The sequence below is a fragment of the Ornithorhynchus anatinus genome, chromosome 19, assembly GCF_004115215.2.
Source record: "Ornithorhynchus anatinus isolate Pmale09 chromosome 19, mOrnAna1.pri.v4, whole genome shotgun sequence".
In the NCBI taxonomy this organism is placed as follows: Eukaryota; Metazoa; Chordata; class Mammalia; order Monotremata; family Ornithorhynchidae; genus Ornithorhynchus; species Ornithorhynchus anatinus.
The window spans coordinates 9,816,262-9,837,077 of NC_041746.1; the positions used below are offsets into that span (position 1 = coordinate 9,816,262).

A 20,816-nucleotide genomic window follows, 5' to 3' on the forward strand; every position below is an offset into this window, starting at 1 on the left:
TGTCCCCTTAAATGTGTTCCTCTCAGCAGTGTCATGGAGACATGCATAACTACTGCACATCGCATGGCAGCATCCAACTCTGACTTACTCTCCTGCCCCTTGTGCCTTCTTTAGGCAAACGATAGCAGGATGCAATTTTCCCTTCTGAGACCATCACCCAAGGTGTCAGCACTAACCTGGTTGGCATCAGCTGTTGAGGTCGTCCAAATGCCTGGATGGCGGGAAGGTGAGCTATCATGCACAGACTGGTGGAAACAGAGGGAAGGAAATTTCTTTTTTTAAAAAAAAAATTGATGAGACAGAGTTGAGCTGAAATGTGCATTGGAGTGTCAGCTGGTTACGAGGCGGCTCTTTAAGCTTTGAGAGAGTTTGTATTGGTCAGGAGTAGCTGAGCCTGGTGTGGTACCCTGGGAAGCCATCCTGAGTTCCTTTTTTTGGTTTCTGAAACTGACTTCACTCCTGGATCAGGAGGATCGGGTGGATTAGGACTTCTTGTTAGGAACTTCATGATTTAGGATTTAGAGATTATTTCTGATAAAGCAGACTGGATCTTTTTTTTCTTTCCTTGTTAAAAACTGTGTTGAATTTTGAGAAAATAGGCCTGAAGGAGATGTTAAGGCTCTATTTTGACTGACCCTCATCAGACTCACAGTCTGAGTAGGAGGGAGAATCCCCATTTTACACATGAGAAAACTGAGGTACAGTGAAATTAAGTGACTTGCCCATGGTCACACATTTGGTAAGTGGCAGAGCTGGGATTAGGACCCAAGTCCTCTGACTCTCAGGCCTGTGCTCTTTCCACTAGGCCATGCTGCTACCCTTCACTTATTCATAGTGTGTCGGAATAGATAGCCCTGAGCATAGAAGAGACTTTTAAGGAAATTATAAAGTCCCATTTAAACTTGTCCCAAGCAGATTTCTCCTCAATAACTATAGACCTTTTCTTCGCTCCGCTTACATCTTCTAATTAGAAAATTGAAGATGTATGAATTCTGCTTCTACATGTGCTAGGTTATTTTGTTTTTTCTGCTTTCAGGAGAAGTGTTATTGAAGAGCCTGTAAGTCCTCCCGCTGTCCTGGAATGCCCTCCCTCCTCACCTCTGCCAAACTAATTCTCTTCCCCTCTTCAAAGCCCTACTGAGAGCTCACCTCTTCCAAGAGGCCTTCCCAGACTGAACTTCCCCTTTTCCCTCTGCTCTTTCTGCTGCCTCTCTATCCCCCCCTTCACCTCCCCTCAGCTAAGCCCCTCTTTCCCCCCCTTTCGCTCTGCTTCTCTCCCTTCCTCTCCCCTCAGCACTGTGCTCGTCCGTTCATTTGTACATATTTTAATTACCCTATTTATTTTGTTAATGAGATGTACGTCCCCTTGTTTCTATTTATTGCTATTGTTTTAATGAGATGTACATCCCCTTGATTCTATTTATTGCTATTGTTTTTGTCTGTCTGTCTCTCCCGATTAGACTGTAAGCCCATCAGTGGGCAGGGACTGTCTCTATCTGTTGCCAATTTGTACATTCCAAGTGCTTAGTACAGTGCTTTGCACATAGTAAGCGCTCAATAAATACTATTGAATGAATGAATGAATGAAATTGGCTGTGTAACTGAAAACTGATTAGCCCACTAGTTTCCCAGAAGGGTACAATCAACAGCATTTGTCCACCCATCTCTGCATAAAGAAAACTAGAGAAGATATAATTCATTCCCTTCAGTAGTAAGATAGAGTACAATATGGAAAATAATAAAATACAAACTAAAACTGGTAACACATATTGTAAGGAGACCTGCACAAATGCATAATTCCTATACTGATGCCCCCCCCCATTTCTTATATCAGGGCAGGAAAAATAATAATCAGGCCATTTATAGAAAAACTGAACAGATGTTCTGTTACATTTGGTTTGCTGTTGAAGGTTTAATTAAGAATACAATGAATGCTTTGAAATGGGAGTTTATTTTCAAAACGTGTGGTAGTAGATTCTCACATAGCTCACCATATTTAACAGATGGAATCTTAATTTTTTTTTCCCTTTCTTCAGAATCATCAGCAGACGTGATACTAAGAATTATCTACCCATGGTACTCTGGCTGCTGCTGACTAGAACCTGCCAGTTCATATTTGGCCCAAGTTATGTTGTAGACAGATGCAAACATATGCCACTGATTGCAAAAAAATTAAATTTAGTTACTGTTTGGATGAGGAACCCTAAGCCACGATTCACTTATTTCTGAATTGACCGCATTGCGATAGGATAGCCATCTGTCCCACATGTTAAATGCTGAGCTCAAGTATACTTACCGGCATTGATATTGGCTAGCAGTGTTGGCCAAAGCGAATGAGACTTTTTAAGATCTACAAACAGAAATCAATTTAGTGATAGCCATATTATATATTTTACAAGTCTTCCAAAGCTTTAAAAGAAAAGTAAGGCTAGGGCGTGTAATGGCTCAGCTTCAACTCTTTTATTCCAAATCACACCTCCTACTTAAATTTTAATCCCTTTCAAACTCCCTGGCCTGGTTTTGAAGGCAGAAAACACCTCCTCAAACTCTAAAGCTGAGCGGTGGCCCTTTTTGTTTCCACTAGCTGAAAATAAAGTGTTCGTATGAGCTCATTTACAGAGAGTGGAATTGGCAGCCTTATCAGCAGAGGAGAAAGGAACTCTGAAGATGAAAAGCTATCGTAGTGACAGAAGTCTTTATTAGGTTGGGCAGTAATGGAATGTGGTGTACACAGGATAAAGTGACGGCTACCTAGAGCATTTAGGGAAAACTAAAACAGTAATCACGTTTTATGTTGTTCCTTGTCTGCCTTTTTTGGTGAGCCAGTTAACCCTGGGGGTGTGTAGTTTTCAAGGGAGAACCATGCGAAAACACATGTTGTACTCAAATCATGAAGTGGAAGTTAATCTGTTTTGGATTTTTCAAGTTACAATGATGTAGTGATCCTAAACATCTAACAATTCTCAGTCATACAGACAATGGTATTTATTGATCACTAATTTGTGTAGAGCACTGTGCTAAACGCTTGAGAATAGTCAGTACAGTAGAGTTGGTAGACACAGTCCTTGCCCTCAAGGAGCTTACAGTCTAGTTTTGTTTCAGTACCTTTTTATTCTCATCCTTAACAAAATTATCTAGGGCTCATTGTGTTTGCATTTTTCTCTAGAGCTCCTTATTTTCCTAATAAAACTATCTTGAAGAGACCGTGTTTTTGCTAAATGCCTCTGTCATGTAGAATGAAGCTTTGGCACTGATTTTGAGTAGACTGTGGCAGCTTGGTGGAAGGAAGAGATTTGAATCAACCAGAACTAGGGGTAGTATCCCTACTTGTAAGCATGGCTTAGTGGAAAGAAAATGGGCTTGGGAGTCAGAGGTCATGGGTTCTAATCCCAGCTCTGCCACTTGATGGCTGCGTGACTTTGGGCAAATCACTTAACTTCTCTATGCCTCATCTATAAAATGGGGATTAAGACTGTGAGCCCCACGTGGGACAACCTGATAACCTTGTATCTATCCCAGCTCTTAGAACAGTGTTCTGCACATAGTAAGCACTTAACAAATACCATCATAATTATTCCTTGTTTGAGAGCAGCAATGTAGTTTTAAATTTTTTTCATGTAGTTTATCTTAAGAAATGCACAGGCTTAACTAATACGTGTTAAAACTGTATTAAAATTCTCAACATAATTAAGGTTAAAAAAACCCTGTTTTAAGGTTAAAAACAGGAAGCATCCTAGGGAATACCAGCACACTTTAAAGCACCTTCCTTCAACAAACAGTGCTTTAGGTTCTGAAAATGAAAGAAATTTCAAAAAGTTAATCTGCCAGTTTTCCTTCAGATGCTCCCTAAATTTCCCACATATAGGTCTTCCATTGGGAGAACATGTTCTCTTTATTAGAGTTGTCTTCAGCACAACCATGACCAGCATGCTACTCACTTAAACCCATTTCTGGTTCTGGCGTAATTACTCCTAATTTAATAATGGTCAGTATGCTTTTTTTAAAATATAAAATTACCCAGTAGAAAGTTTGTTGTTGGTTCAATTTCTAAGGGGAAAAGAAAATGGGTAACTATTACTCAGGTACTTAGAACTTTGATGATTTCTATAAAATTAAATATATGCAGGGAATATCTGGTCACCTAGGAAAAACAAAAAGGACTTTGAGTTTTGAATTGCCTTTTTAATGCCCTTAAACAATAGGCCCATCACTATTTAATTAAAACAGTTAAAGTTGTGTCTCCAACATACGGAATTCACTAAGAACTGTAATTGATTTGGCTCATTTTCTTTTTCTCTTTATATCACAATTAACAATAAAACACTGTCCATTTTGGTTGTGTTACTCAGGAAAAAACAATGAAGCAGAAGACCGATCACTACAACCCTCTTTACGTTAATTAAGCCTGCACAGTGAATGCTAGTCACAATGAGCCAATGGAACAAAACCCACATATTTCAATGGCAGCCTTTTGTCTGATTAATTTCATTTTACATAGTAACATGCCCACTTTCCTGTGAAAGTTTCATTCTCCTGTGTGAAAGGAAACAGTTCAGGAATGATTGCCCAAGCTCTGCAGTACTGAAGTGACCCAGGACACTGCCACTTTTCTTTGATTTCAGTGAGTTTCCTGGTTGTTGAAAATTAAATTGGCTCATGTTTAAGGTTTAGAAAGAGTTTATGAAATGAGCAAAACAGGACTTTAGTGATGAGGCAGAAGAATAACTTGCTTCTTAACTGTGAATGAAAGAAACACTGCATCATAATCTCTGCTCCAATTTATACAGTCTGACAGAAGTTTACAGACAGTTCACTTCTCTGTGCCTGTTTCCTCATCTGTAAAATGGGGGTTAAATATTTGCTCCTCCTACTTTTTTCATGGTATTTGATAAGCACTTACTATGTTCCAGTCGCCGTACTTAAGCGCTGGAGTAGATACAAGCTAATTAGGTTGGACAAAATCCATGTCCCACATGGGGCCCACAATGAGGTATGTGCAGATGAGGTACCTGAGGCACAGAGAAGTGAGTTGCCCAAGGTCACACAGCAGACAAGTGGTGAAGCCAGGATTAGAACCCAGGTCCTTCTGACTCCCAGACCCAGGCTCTATCCACTGGGCAGCAATCTGAGCCTCCAGTAGGACACAGATTTTTTCCTACTTGATTATTTTGTATGTACTCAGCACCTAGTGCAGTTCTTTTCACTTTAACAAATAACATGATGCTGATTATTATTATTATTATTAATAATGTTATTAATAAGCTTAGGCCACTCACCTCACCAGTGGTAGATGAGATAGTAGAACTCATTTGTTGTGAATTTCTTATGAACAAACTAAATATTGTAAACTGTAAACCCTCTAGACTGTAAGACTCTAATAATGATAATGTTGGTATTTGTTAAGCGCTTACTATGTGCTGAGCACTGTTCTAAGCGCTGGGGTAGCCACAGGGGAATCAGGTTGTCCCACGTGGGGCTCACAGTCTTAATCCCCATTTTACAGATGAGGTAACTGAGGCACCGAGAAGTTAAGTGACTTGCCCAAAGTCACACAGCTGACAAGTGGCCGAGCCAGGATTCGAACCCATGACCTCTGACTCCAAAGCCCGTGCTCTTTCCACTGAGCCACACTGTTTCTCAGACTATAAACTTGTGGGCAGAGAAGAATATGTCTACCAATTAATAATAACAATAATAATAATTGTATTTGTTAAGCACTTACTATGTGCCAAGCACTGTTCTAAGCTCTGGGGTAGATACAAGGTAATCAGGTTATCCCACATGGGGCTCACACTCTTAATCCTCATTTTACGGATGAGGCAACTGAGGCACAGACAAGTTAAGCGACTTGCCCAAAGTCACACAGCTGACAAGTGGTGGAGCCAGGATCTATTGAACTCTCCCAAATGCTTAGTACAGTGCTCTGCCTCCAATCAGTACTCAATAAATATGACTGATTAAACTTGAACACACTCTCATCAACTACCCTGAATCAGCATCTAACATCCTAGCCTTGTGAACTGAAGTGTAATTTTCCTGTCCACTAACTAATAGAAGTTACACAGTCTCACCACTAAAGACAGAATTCCACATTAATCCTTTGATGGTAGCCTAGAGGAATGGGTGTTCATACCTTTGGGGTTAGAGAGAATGAGAAAAAGAAATATAAGGCTCTATGTACCCATCTTATTAACACACTGACATTTCCTGTGATGTCATTGATCTCTAGTAAATTCCTTGATAAGGTGCTTGATGCTTACATTATTTCTTTTCTCTTGTAAAACCTTAATACATAGTCCTAGACAATGTTATAAATGTTCAGAAATCTGAGATCACAGATTAATAAGGATTCAACATTTATTCCCTGGGGTTTTCCTTATCAGATCTATCCTTAGTGCCGTCTGCTTTGATTTTCTCCAATAAACACCAGCTGAGTCTTTATCCCAGAAAACATATTGATGTTCCTTATAAGTGACATACAATTTTGTAGGGCATAAAATACCTATGGGCTTCTGTTGCAGCTGCCAAAGCCTTCTTCCTCCCCAGAGCTATTTGGTTTAGGAGATGAGAGGAAAAGACCAAGTTGGGCTTTGCTATAAGTATATATTTAGGGTTCCTTTTCCTGTCGTATGCTTCCCAGACCATATTGTTTTCATTACTGAGGATTTCCTTGAAAGGATGTTTTCAAAAGTCAGGAAATCAGTTTGGTCCCTATTAGAATTATTGGCATTAATTCATTCTCTTTCTTTCCCACTTCCTCCCTCTCTCATCTCCATCTCCAAATAACAGTTTTCTACCAGTTCCATATACATTCGAAATTTTCTCCAGAAGGGGAGTTCTCATGAAGAGACAGCTAGACAGCAGAGGTAGAGAATGCTAGATATATTAGACACTTGCTATAACATTTGCGAAAGATCTTTTGCAACCCTTTGGATGTTTCTAAGCCTTTGCCTCATTTCTTGATGAGAATATTTTCATTACCACTATTTATAAATGTTACTGGAATATGGACTTATATTTCCCTGCACAACCCCTCCCTTTTCACAGTTGATTTTAAGGGAACCCTTGGCATGATGAAATTGAAGCACAAGGTTTTTAAAGTGATTTGTCTGAGGTCTACGACCTTTCCAATACACAATTGCAAGTTTATAACTTCTAGTCAAATCTGTGATTTTCCAGCTTCTCACTAGGGTCAGGGCTCCCATCCTCTTTGAAATCTCCATAATCTTCATCATGATTATCTGCAACTGTAATTTATTTATCAATCATATTTATTGAGAGTTTACTGTGTGCAGAACACTGTACTAAGCACTTTGGAGAATGTAATATAACAGTTGGTAGACATGTTCTCTGCCCTCAACAAATATACGGTCTAGAGGGGGAGGCAGACAATATAAATGAATGCATAACGGATATGTACTTAAGTGGTATGGGGCTGAGGGAGGGATAAATAAAGGGTGCAAATCCAAATGCAAGGGTGAAACAGAAGGGAGTGGGAGAAGAAGAAATGAGGGCTTAGTTGGAGCAGGCTTGTTGGAGGATGTGTGCTTTTAATAAGGCCTTGCAGGTGGGGAGAGTGATCATCGATCAGATATGAAAAGGGAGGGTGTTGTAGTAGGCCACCCTAACTTTTCATCCTAATATTTCCAAAATATTACAGTGAAAAGCAAGATTGGCCCAACCGTTTGGTACAGAGTTCAACTACCAGAGCTATTTCATTGTAAATTGGGATTAATTCTCAAAACAGGCACTCAAGAAATGAATATATCATTGATCGACATGGAATAAGTTCTTGCATATGATATCACTAACAATATCTAGAAATGCTTGACCTTGGAAGTTACCATGATGTAAAGGTTTTGAAGCTTATGTCCAACTATTGGGGTCATTGGCAAAAGCATTAATCTGTGGAGACCAGGGATCATTTGATGCACCCAGAAACCATTGTAAATTTGTAAGATGGTAGTGAAATGGTTCATTTACTTAGCATTGGGTAACTTGCAAAGGGCTGTTTTCAGCAGTCTGACCCTTTTCCTGCTTATCTCCAGTGACTGCCCTCCGAACTTAAATAGTGTCAGTGTTTTCTCTCCCCCTCCCCCCTCCCCCCATTCTGCAGTGCTTAATACAGTGAGAAGCAGCGTGGCTCAGTGGAAAGAGCATGGGCTTTGGAGTCAGGGCTCATGAGTTTGAATCCCAGCTCTGCCACTTGTCGGCTGTGTGACTGTGGGCAAGTCACTTAACTTCTCTGTGCCTCAGTTCTCTCATCTGAAAATGGGGATCAAGACTGTGAGCCCCACGTGGGACAACCTGATTCCCCTATGTCTACCCCAGCGCTTAGAACAGTGCTCGGCACATAGTAAGCGCTTAACAAATACCAACATTATTATTAATACAGTGCTTTGTATATGATAGATGTCTAAAAAATACTATAATTACTACCCACCATTTCTTCTGCACAGGCCTATGGGTAGGCAATGTCTCCTTCCAGCAGCTGAGTTGACATTGTGAGTCAAAAAATTGGGATTGCTAAAGTAATCCAAGAGATATGCAGGAGGCCTCCTTTCAGCTTTCTATCATTAAACAATGTAACTTAAGTAATAACTTGGTGACTGAAACAGCTAATGAATTTCTATCGGGAAAGTCTGCCTCAAACTCTTCTAAATAGGTATTTGTTCTTGACATCAAATGTATTTAATATGTCTTGAATTATTCCTACTACTTTACTCAGAATGATTTTTAAAGTTTCTCTTTGTGTTTTTCTCAATAAATTATATATCTTTTTTCTTCAGTATGGCTCTCTCAAATGCACCTTTGTAAACAGGATTTCTCAAACTGCTTTCCTTTATGTATTCAATTTTTGTTCATTTAGCCTGGCTAAAATTGCATACATATTCATGTATCTTAATAAGAACAAAGCTTTAATTGTAGATATTTTCCATAATGTTGTCCTCATAAGTAATTTGATAGGCATCTAGTCCAATGGCAAGATAAGTTTACCATGAATCAGCCCTGTCTGGTTTAAAATATATAATTTATTAACCCACTCAAGGTCCAAATGTTTCTTAACAGATTAAAATAAAATGGCCAGTTTTTCTGTCTGAAAGATCATCTTTTTTCAGCAGTGGCCTATTGTCTAATTGTTGCTAAATACATTGTGTTTTACTAATATATAATCAATTTGGCCCATAGAATTAATTTGATGTTCAGCATGGATGGATAAAAGGGAGCTTCTAAACATATGATATTCAGTAATGTTTTTCAGTTAGCTGGCTTCATGTGCTTGCTCAATTCAGAATCCAAACATTAAATATCCAGTAGCAGCATTGACCATTGTAATGTTTATATACAAGGCTTAGGTAACCTAATTCAACATTCAATATCGGTCATGTGATATTGCTAATAGACTTCCTGTTAAGTCACAAAAGTATTGTAGAAAAGATTTCTCTGGTGTGCTGTTTAAAGCTTGTGGGCTTCTTGGGCTGAACTTATATGTTGAGGTATTAGGGGACATGGGACGAGGAAGCTAGTACACTTTTTCTACAAACAAGAGGAAAACTGGATTTTGACCACCTAAGGATCCTGAAACCAAAGCCCCTAGAAAGGTCTGGTTCATGCCTGGGGAAAGGTAATCGAGAAAGATTCAGAGAGTGAGCACTTGGGCAGTAGTTGTGAGTGGGCTGTCATGGACATAATTTGCATTTTTCCTGTTGAAAACGTGGCTCCAAGTGAACACTCATGCGTTGAATCTGCCCCAGACAATGGAAGGAAAACTAGCAGATTCAGCAGAGCTTTTCCCCCCAGTCACCGCTTACAATCCGATGGAAATGTTATTATGACACAAAGGTATGTTCACGAGCCGACTTGGTGGCCTAGTAGCAGCGCTGCCATGACCCGCCATGCGGAAGACTTGGGTTCAATTTCACGGTCTCTCATTTCCCCAGTCAGCAGGGACGCAGATGCGGGCGAGGGCATTGCTCTCCAGCCCCGCAGATGGAGGGAAGGCCTCGTGCTGCTCAACAACGACCCCATTGACTGACTAGGGCACAGGGTTGACAGGCTCCAGGGAGTTCCTAGCCGGCTCTTTTCAGCTGAAAGGACGGTAGCAGAGATGTGAGACCTTGAGAATGGGGGCTGTGAAACCGAAGAGAGTGGAAAGAGTCACCGAGGCTCTGACAGGGACAGAATGCTCCAAAGTGAAAAGATGAGTGAAAGTAAGGTATTAAATGCAGTTACAGGAAGAAGCAATAACCCTGAAGTTCTGCAGAGCCTTTTGGGCAAAATAGCCCCTCTTGCTTCGGAGACACCCTGATCTCTTCCTGGCAGCAAAGGACTTTTGTCAAATGATAGTCGTATCAATCCAGAACATAAATGCCTGTCTGATTTTTCTCAGAATTATATACATATACCAAATAACAATGTTCATGGCTTTGGCTTTCCTGTCTGTCAAAGGATAGTCAGTGATATAGAAACTTGTTTTAAGGCTTCTGCAGTTTCTGTAAACATCTTCAGGCCCGTTCTTATCTTTCCTTCATGGCTTAATAACTATAGGGAAGATATACTTATTTTCTGGCAGTTTACCAGAAGGAACCTCTTTCCTAAGCGTGTCTCATGAGTCATATTTCTTTACCTTCCCCAAATCGGTATGGTCTCTTTTCATTTTCTCAGAATGCCCATTTTAATTGTTACTTATCTCATTCACTTTGCTTATGATTTCTTACTTTCCCCAATTTTAGGGACAACCTTTGACCCTGAGGACCCTTAGTGTTCTGGGACAATAGTTTGAAATACCCCACTGAAACATATTCCATTTGAAATCTCCTTTTAATTGAGAGTAAATGATGAAGAAAAAAATTAACAATGTATTTTGGAAGGAAATGTTAGCATGCCATTCAGTTTTTCAGGGATTGAACAGGTATTTCTCTTGCGTTCAAGAGAGGGAGGTTTCTTTCAAAAGAAGTAATCATGTCTGTGTTCTTAAAACCCCCTACATTATTTTACTTATTTTAGTACTCCACCCATGACCAGTGCCAAGAGCATGTGCCAGCAGCCATTTATTTTGGCACTGTATCGTATGTCCCAACTTCTTGGATTGGATGAACATTCCCTAATTTTCCAGCAGAATGGAGCTATTTTTTTTTAATGGTACTTGTTAAGCTCCTCGTACTGCCAAGCTCTGGCGTAGAAACACGATAATCAGGTTCACTGCTGTCCCTGCCCTTTGTCGGGCTCACAGTGTAAATCAGATTTAGGAGGGTTTAATCCCCATTTCACAGATGAGGAAACTGAGGCCCCAAGAAATTAAGTGACTTGCTTAAGGTCACACAGTAGGCAATGGGCAGAGCTGGAATTAGTACACAGCCCCTCCTAACTTTCTTTCTCATTTCTTCCTAGCTGCTATAGATAATATCTCTCCATACAGGATCTAGAGCCACAGTCTGCATCCCCTGTGCTGGCAGTAATATTTGGAACCCTGTGAAATTTTCTGTGCAAACTTTATATCCATCATCTGTCAAATGACCAGATGTGTTAATATCATAGAAATATTGCTGAGCTACATTTTGTTCTTTGGGGAAAGGTTATTGAGTCTTGATTCAGGCTATCAATACTTCACAGTCTGATTCCTATAATGCATTTCATTTCGATTTTCCTGTATCTCTTGTGAATCGCTAGCAAATGGGCCAGAACCATGCAGTTAGGGTTCTTGCCTATTACAATTGTCACCAACAAATCTCACGAACTCTTCACAAGCTTCACTGGTTACCAGTTTAATCCAGATTCTCAAGGATTAGGACCTTCTGACCTCCAGGCTTTCAGAACATTTGACTTTGAGTTACTTTTTGGATTTCCTGTCTCTGGCTTCCAAGTCAACAGTCTTTTAATGTCTCTATCCTTGAAGCAAGACATGAGCTGTAAATGTAAAACCAGAAACGTTGAATCTTGCCATTTTGCCTTCTGCTTTTATTAATTTTGTCAAAGGATTATTTTGCCCAGATGTTTGTGTTTCTGTTCATGCAGTACATTCCTAAGAATGCTGTGTGTAATTATTTTTATTCTTACTGTTTCATCTGAAGGGGACAGTGTCATATTTAATTGTGAATTGTCAGATTGTTTAAAATTATTCCTGAAAATAATTCTCATCAGATTATTACTAAGCAGCGTGGCTCAGTGGAAAGAGCCTGGGCTTGGGAGTCAGAGTTCATGGGTTCGAATCCCAGCTCTACCACATGTCAGCTGTGTGACCTTGGGCAAGTCACTTAACTTCTCTGTGCCTCAGTTACCTCATCTGTAAAATGGGGATTAACTGTGAGCCCCATGTGGGACAACCCGATTACCCTGTATCTACCCCAGCGCTTAGAACAGTGCTCTGCACATAGTAAGTGCTTAACAAAATACCAACATTATTACTAAGTGTATTACTAAATAACAACAGACTGCAGAGGGCATGGTGGTATTGTTTGGAAAGGATTTTTTTAGTGGTGTGGGTTAAGCACTTACTAGGTGGCAGGCACTGTCCTAAGCGCTGGGGTAGATACGAGCCAATCAGATTGGATACAATTCATTTCCTACATGAGGATTTCAATCTTAATCCCCTTTTACAGATGAGGTAACTGAGGCACAGAGAAGTGACTTTCCCAAGATCACACAGCGGATGAGTGGAGAGGCCAGGATTTGCAATCACTTTCCATTTCTGAGCAGACTCTGCCTACAGCAAATCAAACCATTATCAACAATCATTTGCAAAGAGAGCATCACCTAAATTTTATGTTCTGATTTGTAATGCCACTTGCCTTCCTTCAGAACCTGGGACACACTAGCCTTTAGATCTGCCTGATTGAGAGAGCATTTGGGGGTTTTCCAGCATCCAACTTTTCCTCATCATCCCCCAGTGATCTGTCATGCTTTTTAGCTGGTTCTTGGTGCCCTAATAGAGTAGCAGTGGTGTAATCTGGTCATATAGAGAGATGCTAGCAGCTTTCAATCAGGTAAACTTCCAGATAAGTCAGGAAGTATGCAGGGTAATTTACTTAGTGGCAAGTTTTCCTTGTTGACCAGGGCTGAAATAAATGAATTCCATTTTTAAGGCCATGCAGACTTGGCTAACGCAGTTAAAGTTAGTGACCTCAGAACAAAAGTTGAAACTGACAGAATTTGTATTAACAGAACCTCCCCAAAGAACTCACAAAGATTTTGATTTCTCAAAATGAAGAAGGGAATTTTTTTTCATATCTCTTTAGAGACCCCGTGATTTTTAAATGCAGTTGGTCTTTTTTTTTAATTATTTTCCTTTTCTTGCGGCAGGAAGCAAAGTAAGACATAGCACCTCTTGAATGGGAGATTTCCTTTAACCGCTTTGGGGAGGTAATAATGGTGGGCATTGCATGCTTAATGCAACGTTCGGGTTGTCCTTTTTCTTTTTTTTCCCCACCCAGGCACCTCATCTTGAGCAGAAATAAAAGGTTCAAGGCTTGTCAGCATCAGTTTATAGATAGCTGTTTAAAAATAATGAGATATTGGGTATTGTAAAGCTCAGGGCTGTCTTGCCAGACTCATTTATTTCCATTCACCTTTTGTCAGAATTGCAGACAGAAGGCATTCAATTAAAACTTGTCACCTGTTGCGGGTGACCTAATTTGTACTTGTATGTGTCAGAGATTAGGGCTTCATGCTTCAGATAGAACAACTTTTCTTCCAATTGAACAACAATTCCTTGGATAAGCATTTAGCTCTTGGTCATTTTCAAACCTCCAACCTTTGGCGAGAACCCTTATTATAAACTAACAATGTATCCTTATTAGAACTACACAAGCACACCCCCCAGTACACTGGATTTTAGGCACCGCAATCTGTAGGTACCTTTAATATGCAAACTTAAAAGGAAATAGACAAAAGCCTTTGTGACTTTTAACACTACACAAAATAATATATTTAGCAGGGCAGATAGGTCGCGGGATACAAATTGTTAATTGGGTTGAAGAACAAGGGAGCTTTAAAGTGTCTTGGCTCATATTCTTTGATGACAGAGCTCAGTCCTCAAAGATGTTGCCAATGTAATGAGCATGCATTTTGCATCTCTAGGTGAGGTTTCAGTTTTATCTGAACAGGGCATTTGTGCTTCCGTATAAGTAGGCAAGTGATAGCTCAACAACTTGCTTGGGTAATTCAGTAGATCCGAGATTCTAAAAATCACATCTCTTCCAGGAGACATTCCCTGACATTGCTAATCTCCCCCATCCTATTTGCCTTCTTTAATGCTTCCTTGTCACCTATACACTTGAGGCCTCACTCACTAAGCCCTTAGCTGCTCACCTCTCCAACCCTCTCAGACTACTTAAGTATATTTCTTTAACCTTCCCCTATCAATCAATGGTATTATTGAGCGCTTACTCTGTGCAGAGTACTGGTCTAAGTGCTTGGGAGAATACAGTACAGCAGAATTACCAGGCACGTTCCCTGCCTACCTGTAACATTTTAGTATCTGTCACCCCTTCTATATTTAAAGGTAAAGATTGAAGGCAGGGATTGTGACTCCCAACTCTACTGGACTCTCTCGAGTTCTTAGTGCAGTGCTCTGCTGCACTCAGTAAATACTACTGATTGATAAACTGTTCTCCATTTCCACAGAACACTCAACAGGAGGAAATGGGGTTAAAATTTCTACAAAAGACTCTTGAATTTAGATATAAGGAAGAACTTCTTGATTCAGAGGGTATTAACAAACTACCAGGAGAATTTAGATTGGGTCAATGCCTAACCCAGATGACCTCTTCTGGCCACTTGGTGATTTCCAAAGTCAAGAAGGGAGATTGCCAGTTGTGCTCGCTTTCTCCATCAATTGTACCCACAAAAGACTTTCATGGAGGCTAGGAAATTGTGTTTCATTGATTTGGAGGCTTCAGTGACTTTCACGAGGTCACACAGCAGACAAATGGCAGAGTTAGGGTTAAAACCGATGTCCTTCCACCTCCCAGACCTGTGCTCTATCCATTAGGCTGCTCTGCTTCTCAAGACCATGCAATTATGCAACAGTAATCTTATTCCCAGCCACCTAAAGGCTAGCTCTGGATAGATCTGCTTTTCCAGATCCTTTTTTTTAAAGTAATGTCCAGTAGCATTTATTAAATGCAAGAACCTATAGGAATTGCAAACAGTAAGCTGTAGCTATCTGTTCCCATTATTATGTGCATGCATCTTCATTGTAGCATCCTGCGAGTCCATTTAATTAATGTACTCACTGTTCCGTTGTTCAGGAACATTATTCTGTATCTTGGAAACTTAGCCAAGGGAATGCTGTTTCTCTGAGGTAAAAAAAAAAACAAACTTCTTTTCTGTGCTAGTAAGAAATAGCTTTATTTTTCAAGATTAATAGGGAGTAAAATAATTAACATTTTGCCCCTGAGTCTAAACCAACACCAATTTTTAAATGGGCTGACCGAAGACGGTTTTATGCTGAAGGAGTTTGCCTTGTGAGCAGGGTTTATTCATTCATTCAGTTGTATTTATTGAGCGCTTACCGTGTGCAGAGCACACAAGGGTTTATCTGCTTTGTAGAATATTTTGGTCTTCTGGCCAATTCTGGCCAGTTCAGTTTTTTAAGGCCTGAAACTAAAATGTATGATGTCTTGATTATTTTTGTATCTACCCGTGCACTCATTACAGTACTTGGAACATAACAAGTGCTTAACCAGTTGTTATTCTTGATGGCTACAGAGGCAAATGTGGTATTTGAATCCATCGATCAATTGTAGTTATTGAGAAATTTCTGTGTGCAGAGCAGTGTATTAAGCATTGGGGAGAGCACGATATACGAGTTGGTAGACTGTTCCCTGTCCATAGTGAGCTTACAGTCTAGGAGGCACTGAAAAAGGTTAAGTATGTATAATATTGACTGTGATAGTGTATTACAATTTTAAAAAATCCACTGCTCCTCTTTTCCTCTCCAGGGTGTAACATAGTAAAAGCATTGGGATGAATACTTTTCTAAATGTCTGTAAAAGTTATCACTCTTTGGAACCAAATTTTTATTAGTGAAGTGGTTTCTCTTTCATTCCAAGGAGGACTTTTGTTTGTGTAACATTTTCCTTTGTACTTCTTTTGAATAGAGAGAACAGCACAAACGTATGCCTGCAAACTGCCAAAGTGGTAAAACATTGTTCACCCTGGTAGATTTATATTATTTTAATTTCAGTTGATGCCATTACTTTTTGATTAAGCATACTTCTTTCCTATGTGATTCATCTTTTATCTCCAAGAAATCTGTTCCCAAGCAAGAAGAAGGATGATATCTGAATTATGCAGAATTCATTTCCCTTCTGTTTTCTTTAAATGCTGGGAAGTCTCTTTTACAATTCCATCAGTGGCATGGGTGATATTCAGTTACCAGCTATTGTTTGGGGTTTTTTATGCTTTAGAGAAATATTTCCCTCAATCAATAAAAAGGGTGAAGTGGGTGAATTAGAAATTTCACAAATAGTTTCTTGCCATCTTTTTAATATTTTAGCAATTAATTGTATTTATTCAGCACTAATTCTCCCTTGACCATTAGAACATATTATTCAGGGGTGTATGTGCATACACCAAACTGGCCATCATCAGGCCCAGATGATTTTCTATTTGTTTAGATAAATAAATTATTAAATGCCCGAGTCTACTGTCAGATCTGTAGAAGTATTAGATCTGTGGCTGAAATCATTTTCAAATATTACATCACATAACATGCCCCTAATACTTCATTTCACATATTTCATCTTTTTCTTTCTTTTCAAAAGGAAAAGTATGGTGTGCCAACTTAGATATCCTTAGGTTTCAGTGAAAAAAAAAAGAAAATCATCTTTTAGGTGGTTGGCAGAATCAGGCTTAGTTTTGTCCCACTTTTAATGCGAGTCAGTTCATAGTGTGTCCTGCATAGGAGCTTCATTTTCAGGGTAGTGTTAGTTTTAAGTGTTAGATCTTTGATTCAGTTAATGAATTATGAAGTAAATAGGTACATAAGAGAAATAGGAAAGTGCATTTGTTAGTGAACTACAAGAAAATTTAGAAGGGTCCTGAGGCGAAAGTCTGCAAACTGGAGTCAGTGACAGTGAAGTTTCCTTGCTCTCATATATTTTACCCCCTAACAGAGACTGGATTCCAGTTTTTTCTACATTTCCCCAAAGGTATGAAGGCCAACACTTTATGAGAGTTTCAGAGAGAGGGGCTATTATAGTGTTACCACCCCATCTCATGGTCAGGGGAGATTGAGTTGTATTCCCAAAGTCTAAGAATCAAGAATTCGTCCTTTGTCCATTCTAAGATTCCGGGTATGGAAGCTCCCAACAAAATTAGACCTTCTGAAAATCTTGTTGTGCTAGAATACCTGACTTTTTCCTACTTACTTATATTTTTGTGAGATGGCATTTGGGGTGCTGCTATGCCTGTTGGTGTATTCACATATACACAGTGATCTCCACAGACTCCTTAAACTGCAAGTTCTTGGGGGACCATGGCCCAAATGCAAGCAGAGCAGCACCCTTCAAGATGTACTCTCCATGCAGTCCTGACAAGACACGGCCAGGCTCAGCCATCCAGATACTAGGTCACAAATCAGGCTAGAATCCATACTGGGTTGGGTTAGGTCAGAAAATACAGTTTGTGGCATCTCCTTAATATTACTGTTATTACCACCATTACTACTAATAAGAATAAATATTCATTAAGTGCTTACTATGTGTAAAAGCATCATCCTAAGAGCTGGGGTAGATGCAAGTTAATCAGGTCGGACAGAGTCCCTGTCCCACATGGGGCTCACTGTCTAAGGAGGAGTGACAACATTTATTGAATCTCCTTTTTACAGATGAGTAAACTGAGGTATGGAGAAGTTAAGTGACTTGCCCAAGGTCACGCAGCAGGCAGTTGGCAGAGCTGGGAATAGGACCCAAGGCCTCCTTTTTCCTATGTTTCAATCAATTGTACTTATTGAGTGCTTACTGTGTGCAGAGCACTGTATTAAGCAGTGTACAGTGTAACAACTTAACAGACACTTTCCCTGTCCATAATGAGCTCACAGTCTAGAGGCTGAGCTCACCACCCACCTTTCCCACTTAGCATATCCAGTGTTACCCTGGAAATTCAGACTGGGTGAACCATATATGACACAAATAGTAAAGAGAATCTTGCTAGTCCTTTAGAAATCCAAATTTGAGTTTATTATTCCTTAAAAACTAGCTAGGATGAGTTCCATTCCAGCTGAATATACAGGAATACTGTTTTTATTTGTTTTAAGACCAAAGACATCTCTTCAAAAATCAGCACAACCTTTGATGAGGCTTTAAAGAAGGATTAAGGAGAGTACATAATAGAGGAAGGAGAGTAGGAAAGGAAGAATAAGTAAAGTCAGAAGTGAAGGCATGATTAAAAATAGAAATGAGAAGCTAAGACTCAAATGTTGAAGGTGAGACAGTGTATGGCTTATTGTAGGTGATCGCAGGTTGCCCTTCTATTATTTCAGTTCTGAGATACAAGATCTCTTAATATAGCAGGTTAAATCACACATTCAACCTTTCTATTTAAATAGCAGGATGATATTGTCCAGTGATTTGATTAGGATCTCTTTGATGTCATGTGGGGCCACCACTTTAGCCATTAATCTAAAGCCAAGTGTCTTGTGTATCCTCAGTGTTGTCCAGAGAATTCTAGAGTCGGTTCTTTGATGCTGGCCTCAAAACTGGCCCTTCTTGCTCCTACAGTCTGGTCACTCACTCTGTGTTTGCATCGTGAAAACATTGAACGCATAATCACAAGCATATGTGGAAATATTTACAGATGACAGTTCATTGATACGTGGTGATAACTGATGCCAGTTTATTCTAGCACCACATAAATCCCCTGTGGCTCATCAACCTTGCTAAATTAAGGATGTGCTTACTAACATTTGGAGCCTCTGAGGATTTCAGTGGATTATCTGCAAGTAGCATTTCACTTCCGCTGGTCCTATGGAAAATTGAGGTTTTGCTTTGAAACAAAGGCTGCCCTGCACTATAAGGCCTAGAACTAGAGGGCTAAGAATGCCCTGCTACTTGAGAAGATCTAGGACTGCAGTTCTGAGACCCATGAGACTTTCCCTAACTCTCTTGCTACTTTCCCTAACTCTCTTGCTATTTGAGGGATCTGGTAACCTCCAAAGAGTCCCAGATTCTAGAAAAGTGTCTCTTGATCCCAACTGGAAAAAAGTGTTGCCCGAAATAGTAAGCCACTGTTTTTCTCTCTTCCACTTTAGGTGTGCGCCTGGATAGAGTACGTGGAGGTCGCCAGAAGTACAAGCGCAGAATAGATGCAGAGAACAGTCCATACCTGAACCCTCAGCTAGTTCAGCCAGCCAAAAAGCCATGTAAGTACATGAAGTGTATCTGGCTTTCCAGATACGCCCAAACTTCTGTTTGCCTGATACATCAGCTCTGGCATGCCCATCCCATTGACTTCAGTGGAAATTCTCCTTATACGAGAACCGATTATCTGAAACCACAGTGAAGAATGGGCAGCTCCCAGCTAATTATCATTTTTATGTATAAGGTTTGTCTTTTTTTTTCTGACAGTCATTTTGTTTTACAGATGGAAGCATATTAATGCATGGTTTATGCAGTTCAAATTTTACATTTACAGGTTATCTTTATTTTCTGTGGTACATAAAACGATTCGTATTGCGATCATTAGTTCATTGGAGCTGCTAGTTTCAGATTTCACAAGAAAGTGATTTTTGTAGTTTTCACTAACTAAATGAGTTTGACTGCTCAACCTCCCAATGAAAATACATTAGGGGCCTCATTAATTTGGAGCTAAAGAAGGTTAACACACTAGCTAGCAATAGATTAAAACAGGAATGAGCCACGCTAATAACAAGCATAGGTTGGTGGTTCCATCTCAGATGCCCCTATGGGCGTTATGAATTGTTTTTAAAGAGTCCATGATTTTATAGTGCCAGGCTATAATTTACAAAGGTGATTGGAACATTGCTAAAATGCAAGCTTCATTCTCTTTGTGATGAAGTGGAAGGAGCTTGCAATCTTATAACAGTCTTTGCAGATTGAGGTAGTTACTGTTTCTGAATCTCTGAGAAATCAGGCAATAATCTTAGTGCTTAGAGTCAGCGCTTCTAGACGTCAAGTAACGTATTTTGTGTCAAGCACATATAAATATAGGTAGGGACAACCCCCATGGGAGAAGTGCAGGTGTTCACCCCTCACCACCCTTTTAGCTGGATTTGCAGCCTCACTCACCCAGACCTTGGACGACAATAATGACGATGATAATGATATTTGTTACTCACTTACTACGTGCCAAGGATCGTATTAAGTGCTGGGGTAGATACAAGAAATCAGGTTGATCAGTTTCCCTATCCCACATGTGGCTCACAGTCTAAGAGGGACAACAGGTATCAAATCCCCATTTTACAGTTGAAGAACCTGAGGCACAGGGAAGTTAAATGACTTGCCCAAGGTCACACAGCAGAGCTGGAATGGGAACTCAGGTCCTCTGGCTCTCAGGCTCGGGATCTTTCCACTATGCCATGCTGTTTCCTCTGATAAGGACTAGGGTAGTTAGAAGTTAATCAGACACAGTCCCTGTCCCACATGGGGACCACAAGCTAAGTGGAAATGCTTTCCACCTGACTGCCAACTCTTGGAGGGCAGGGGATGTGCCTACCCAACTCTATTGGATTTTACTGGCCCAAGTGGTTAGTATAATGTGCTGCAAACAGTAAGTGCTCAGTAAATATCATTGACTGATTATCATAGTTCAAAGACCATGTATGTTCTATCTGGGAGAATCTTTGCCCCTGCGAT

The 20,816-nt window shown here is 40.0% G+C and overlaps 1 protein-coding gene across 8 annotated transcripts in view; it reads left to right on the plus strand.

Annotated features, from left to right (window-relative positions):
- ESRRG (estrogen related receptor gamma) overlaps window positions 1-20,816 on the plus strand; it is a 465,100-nt gene that overhangs the window by 382,694 nt on the left and 61,590 nt on the right. For all 8 annotated transcript variants that reach the window (XM_029047306.2, XM_029047310.2, XM_029047308.2 and 5 more), the window contains one exon: window positions 19,253-19,363. In XM_029047306.2, the coding sequence (XP_028903139.1) occupies window positions 19,253-19,363 (111 nt within the window). The remainder of the gene's footprint in view (window positions 1-19,252; window positions 19,364-20,816) is intronic.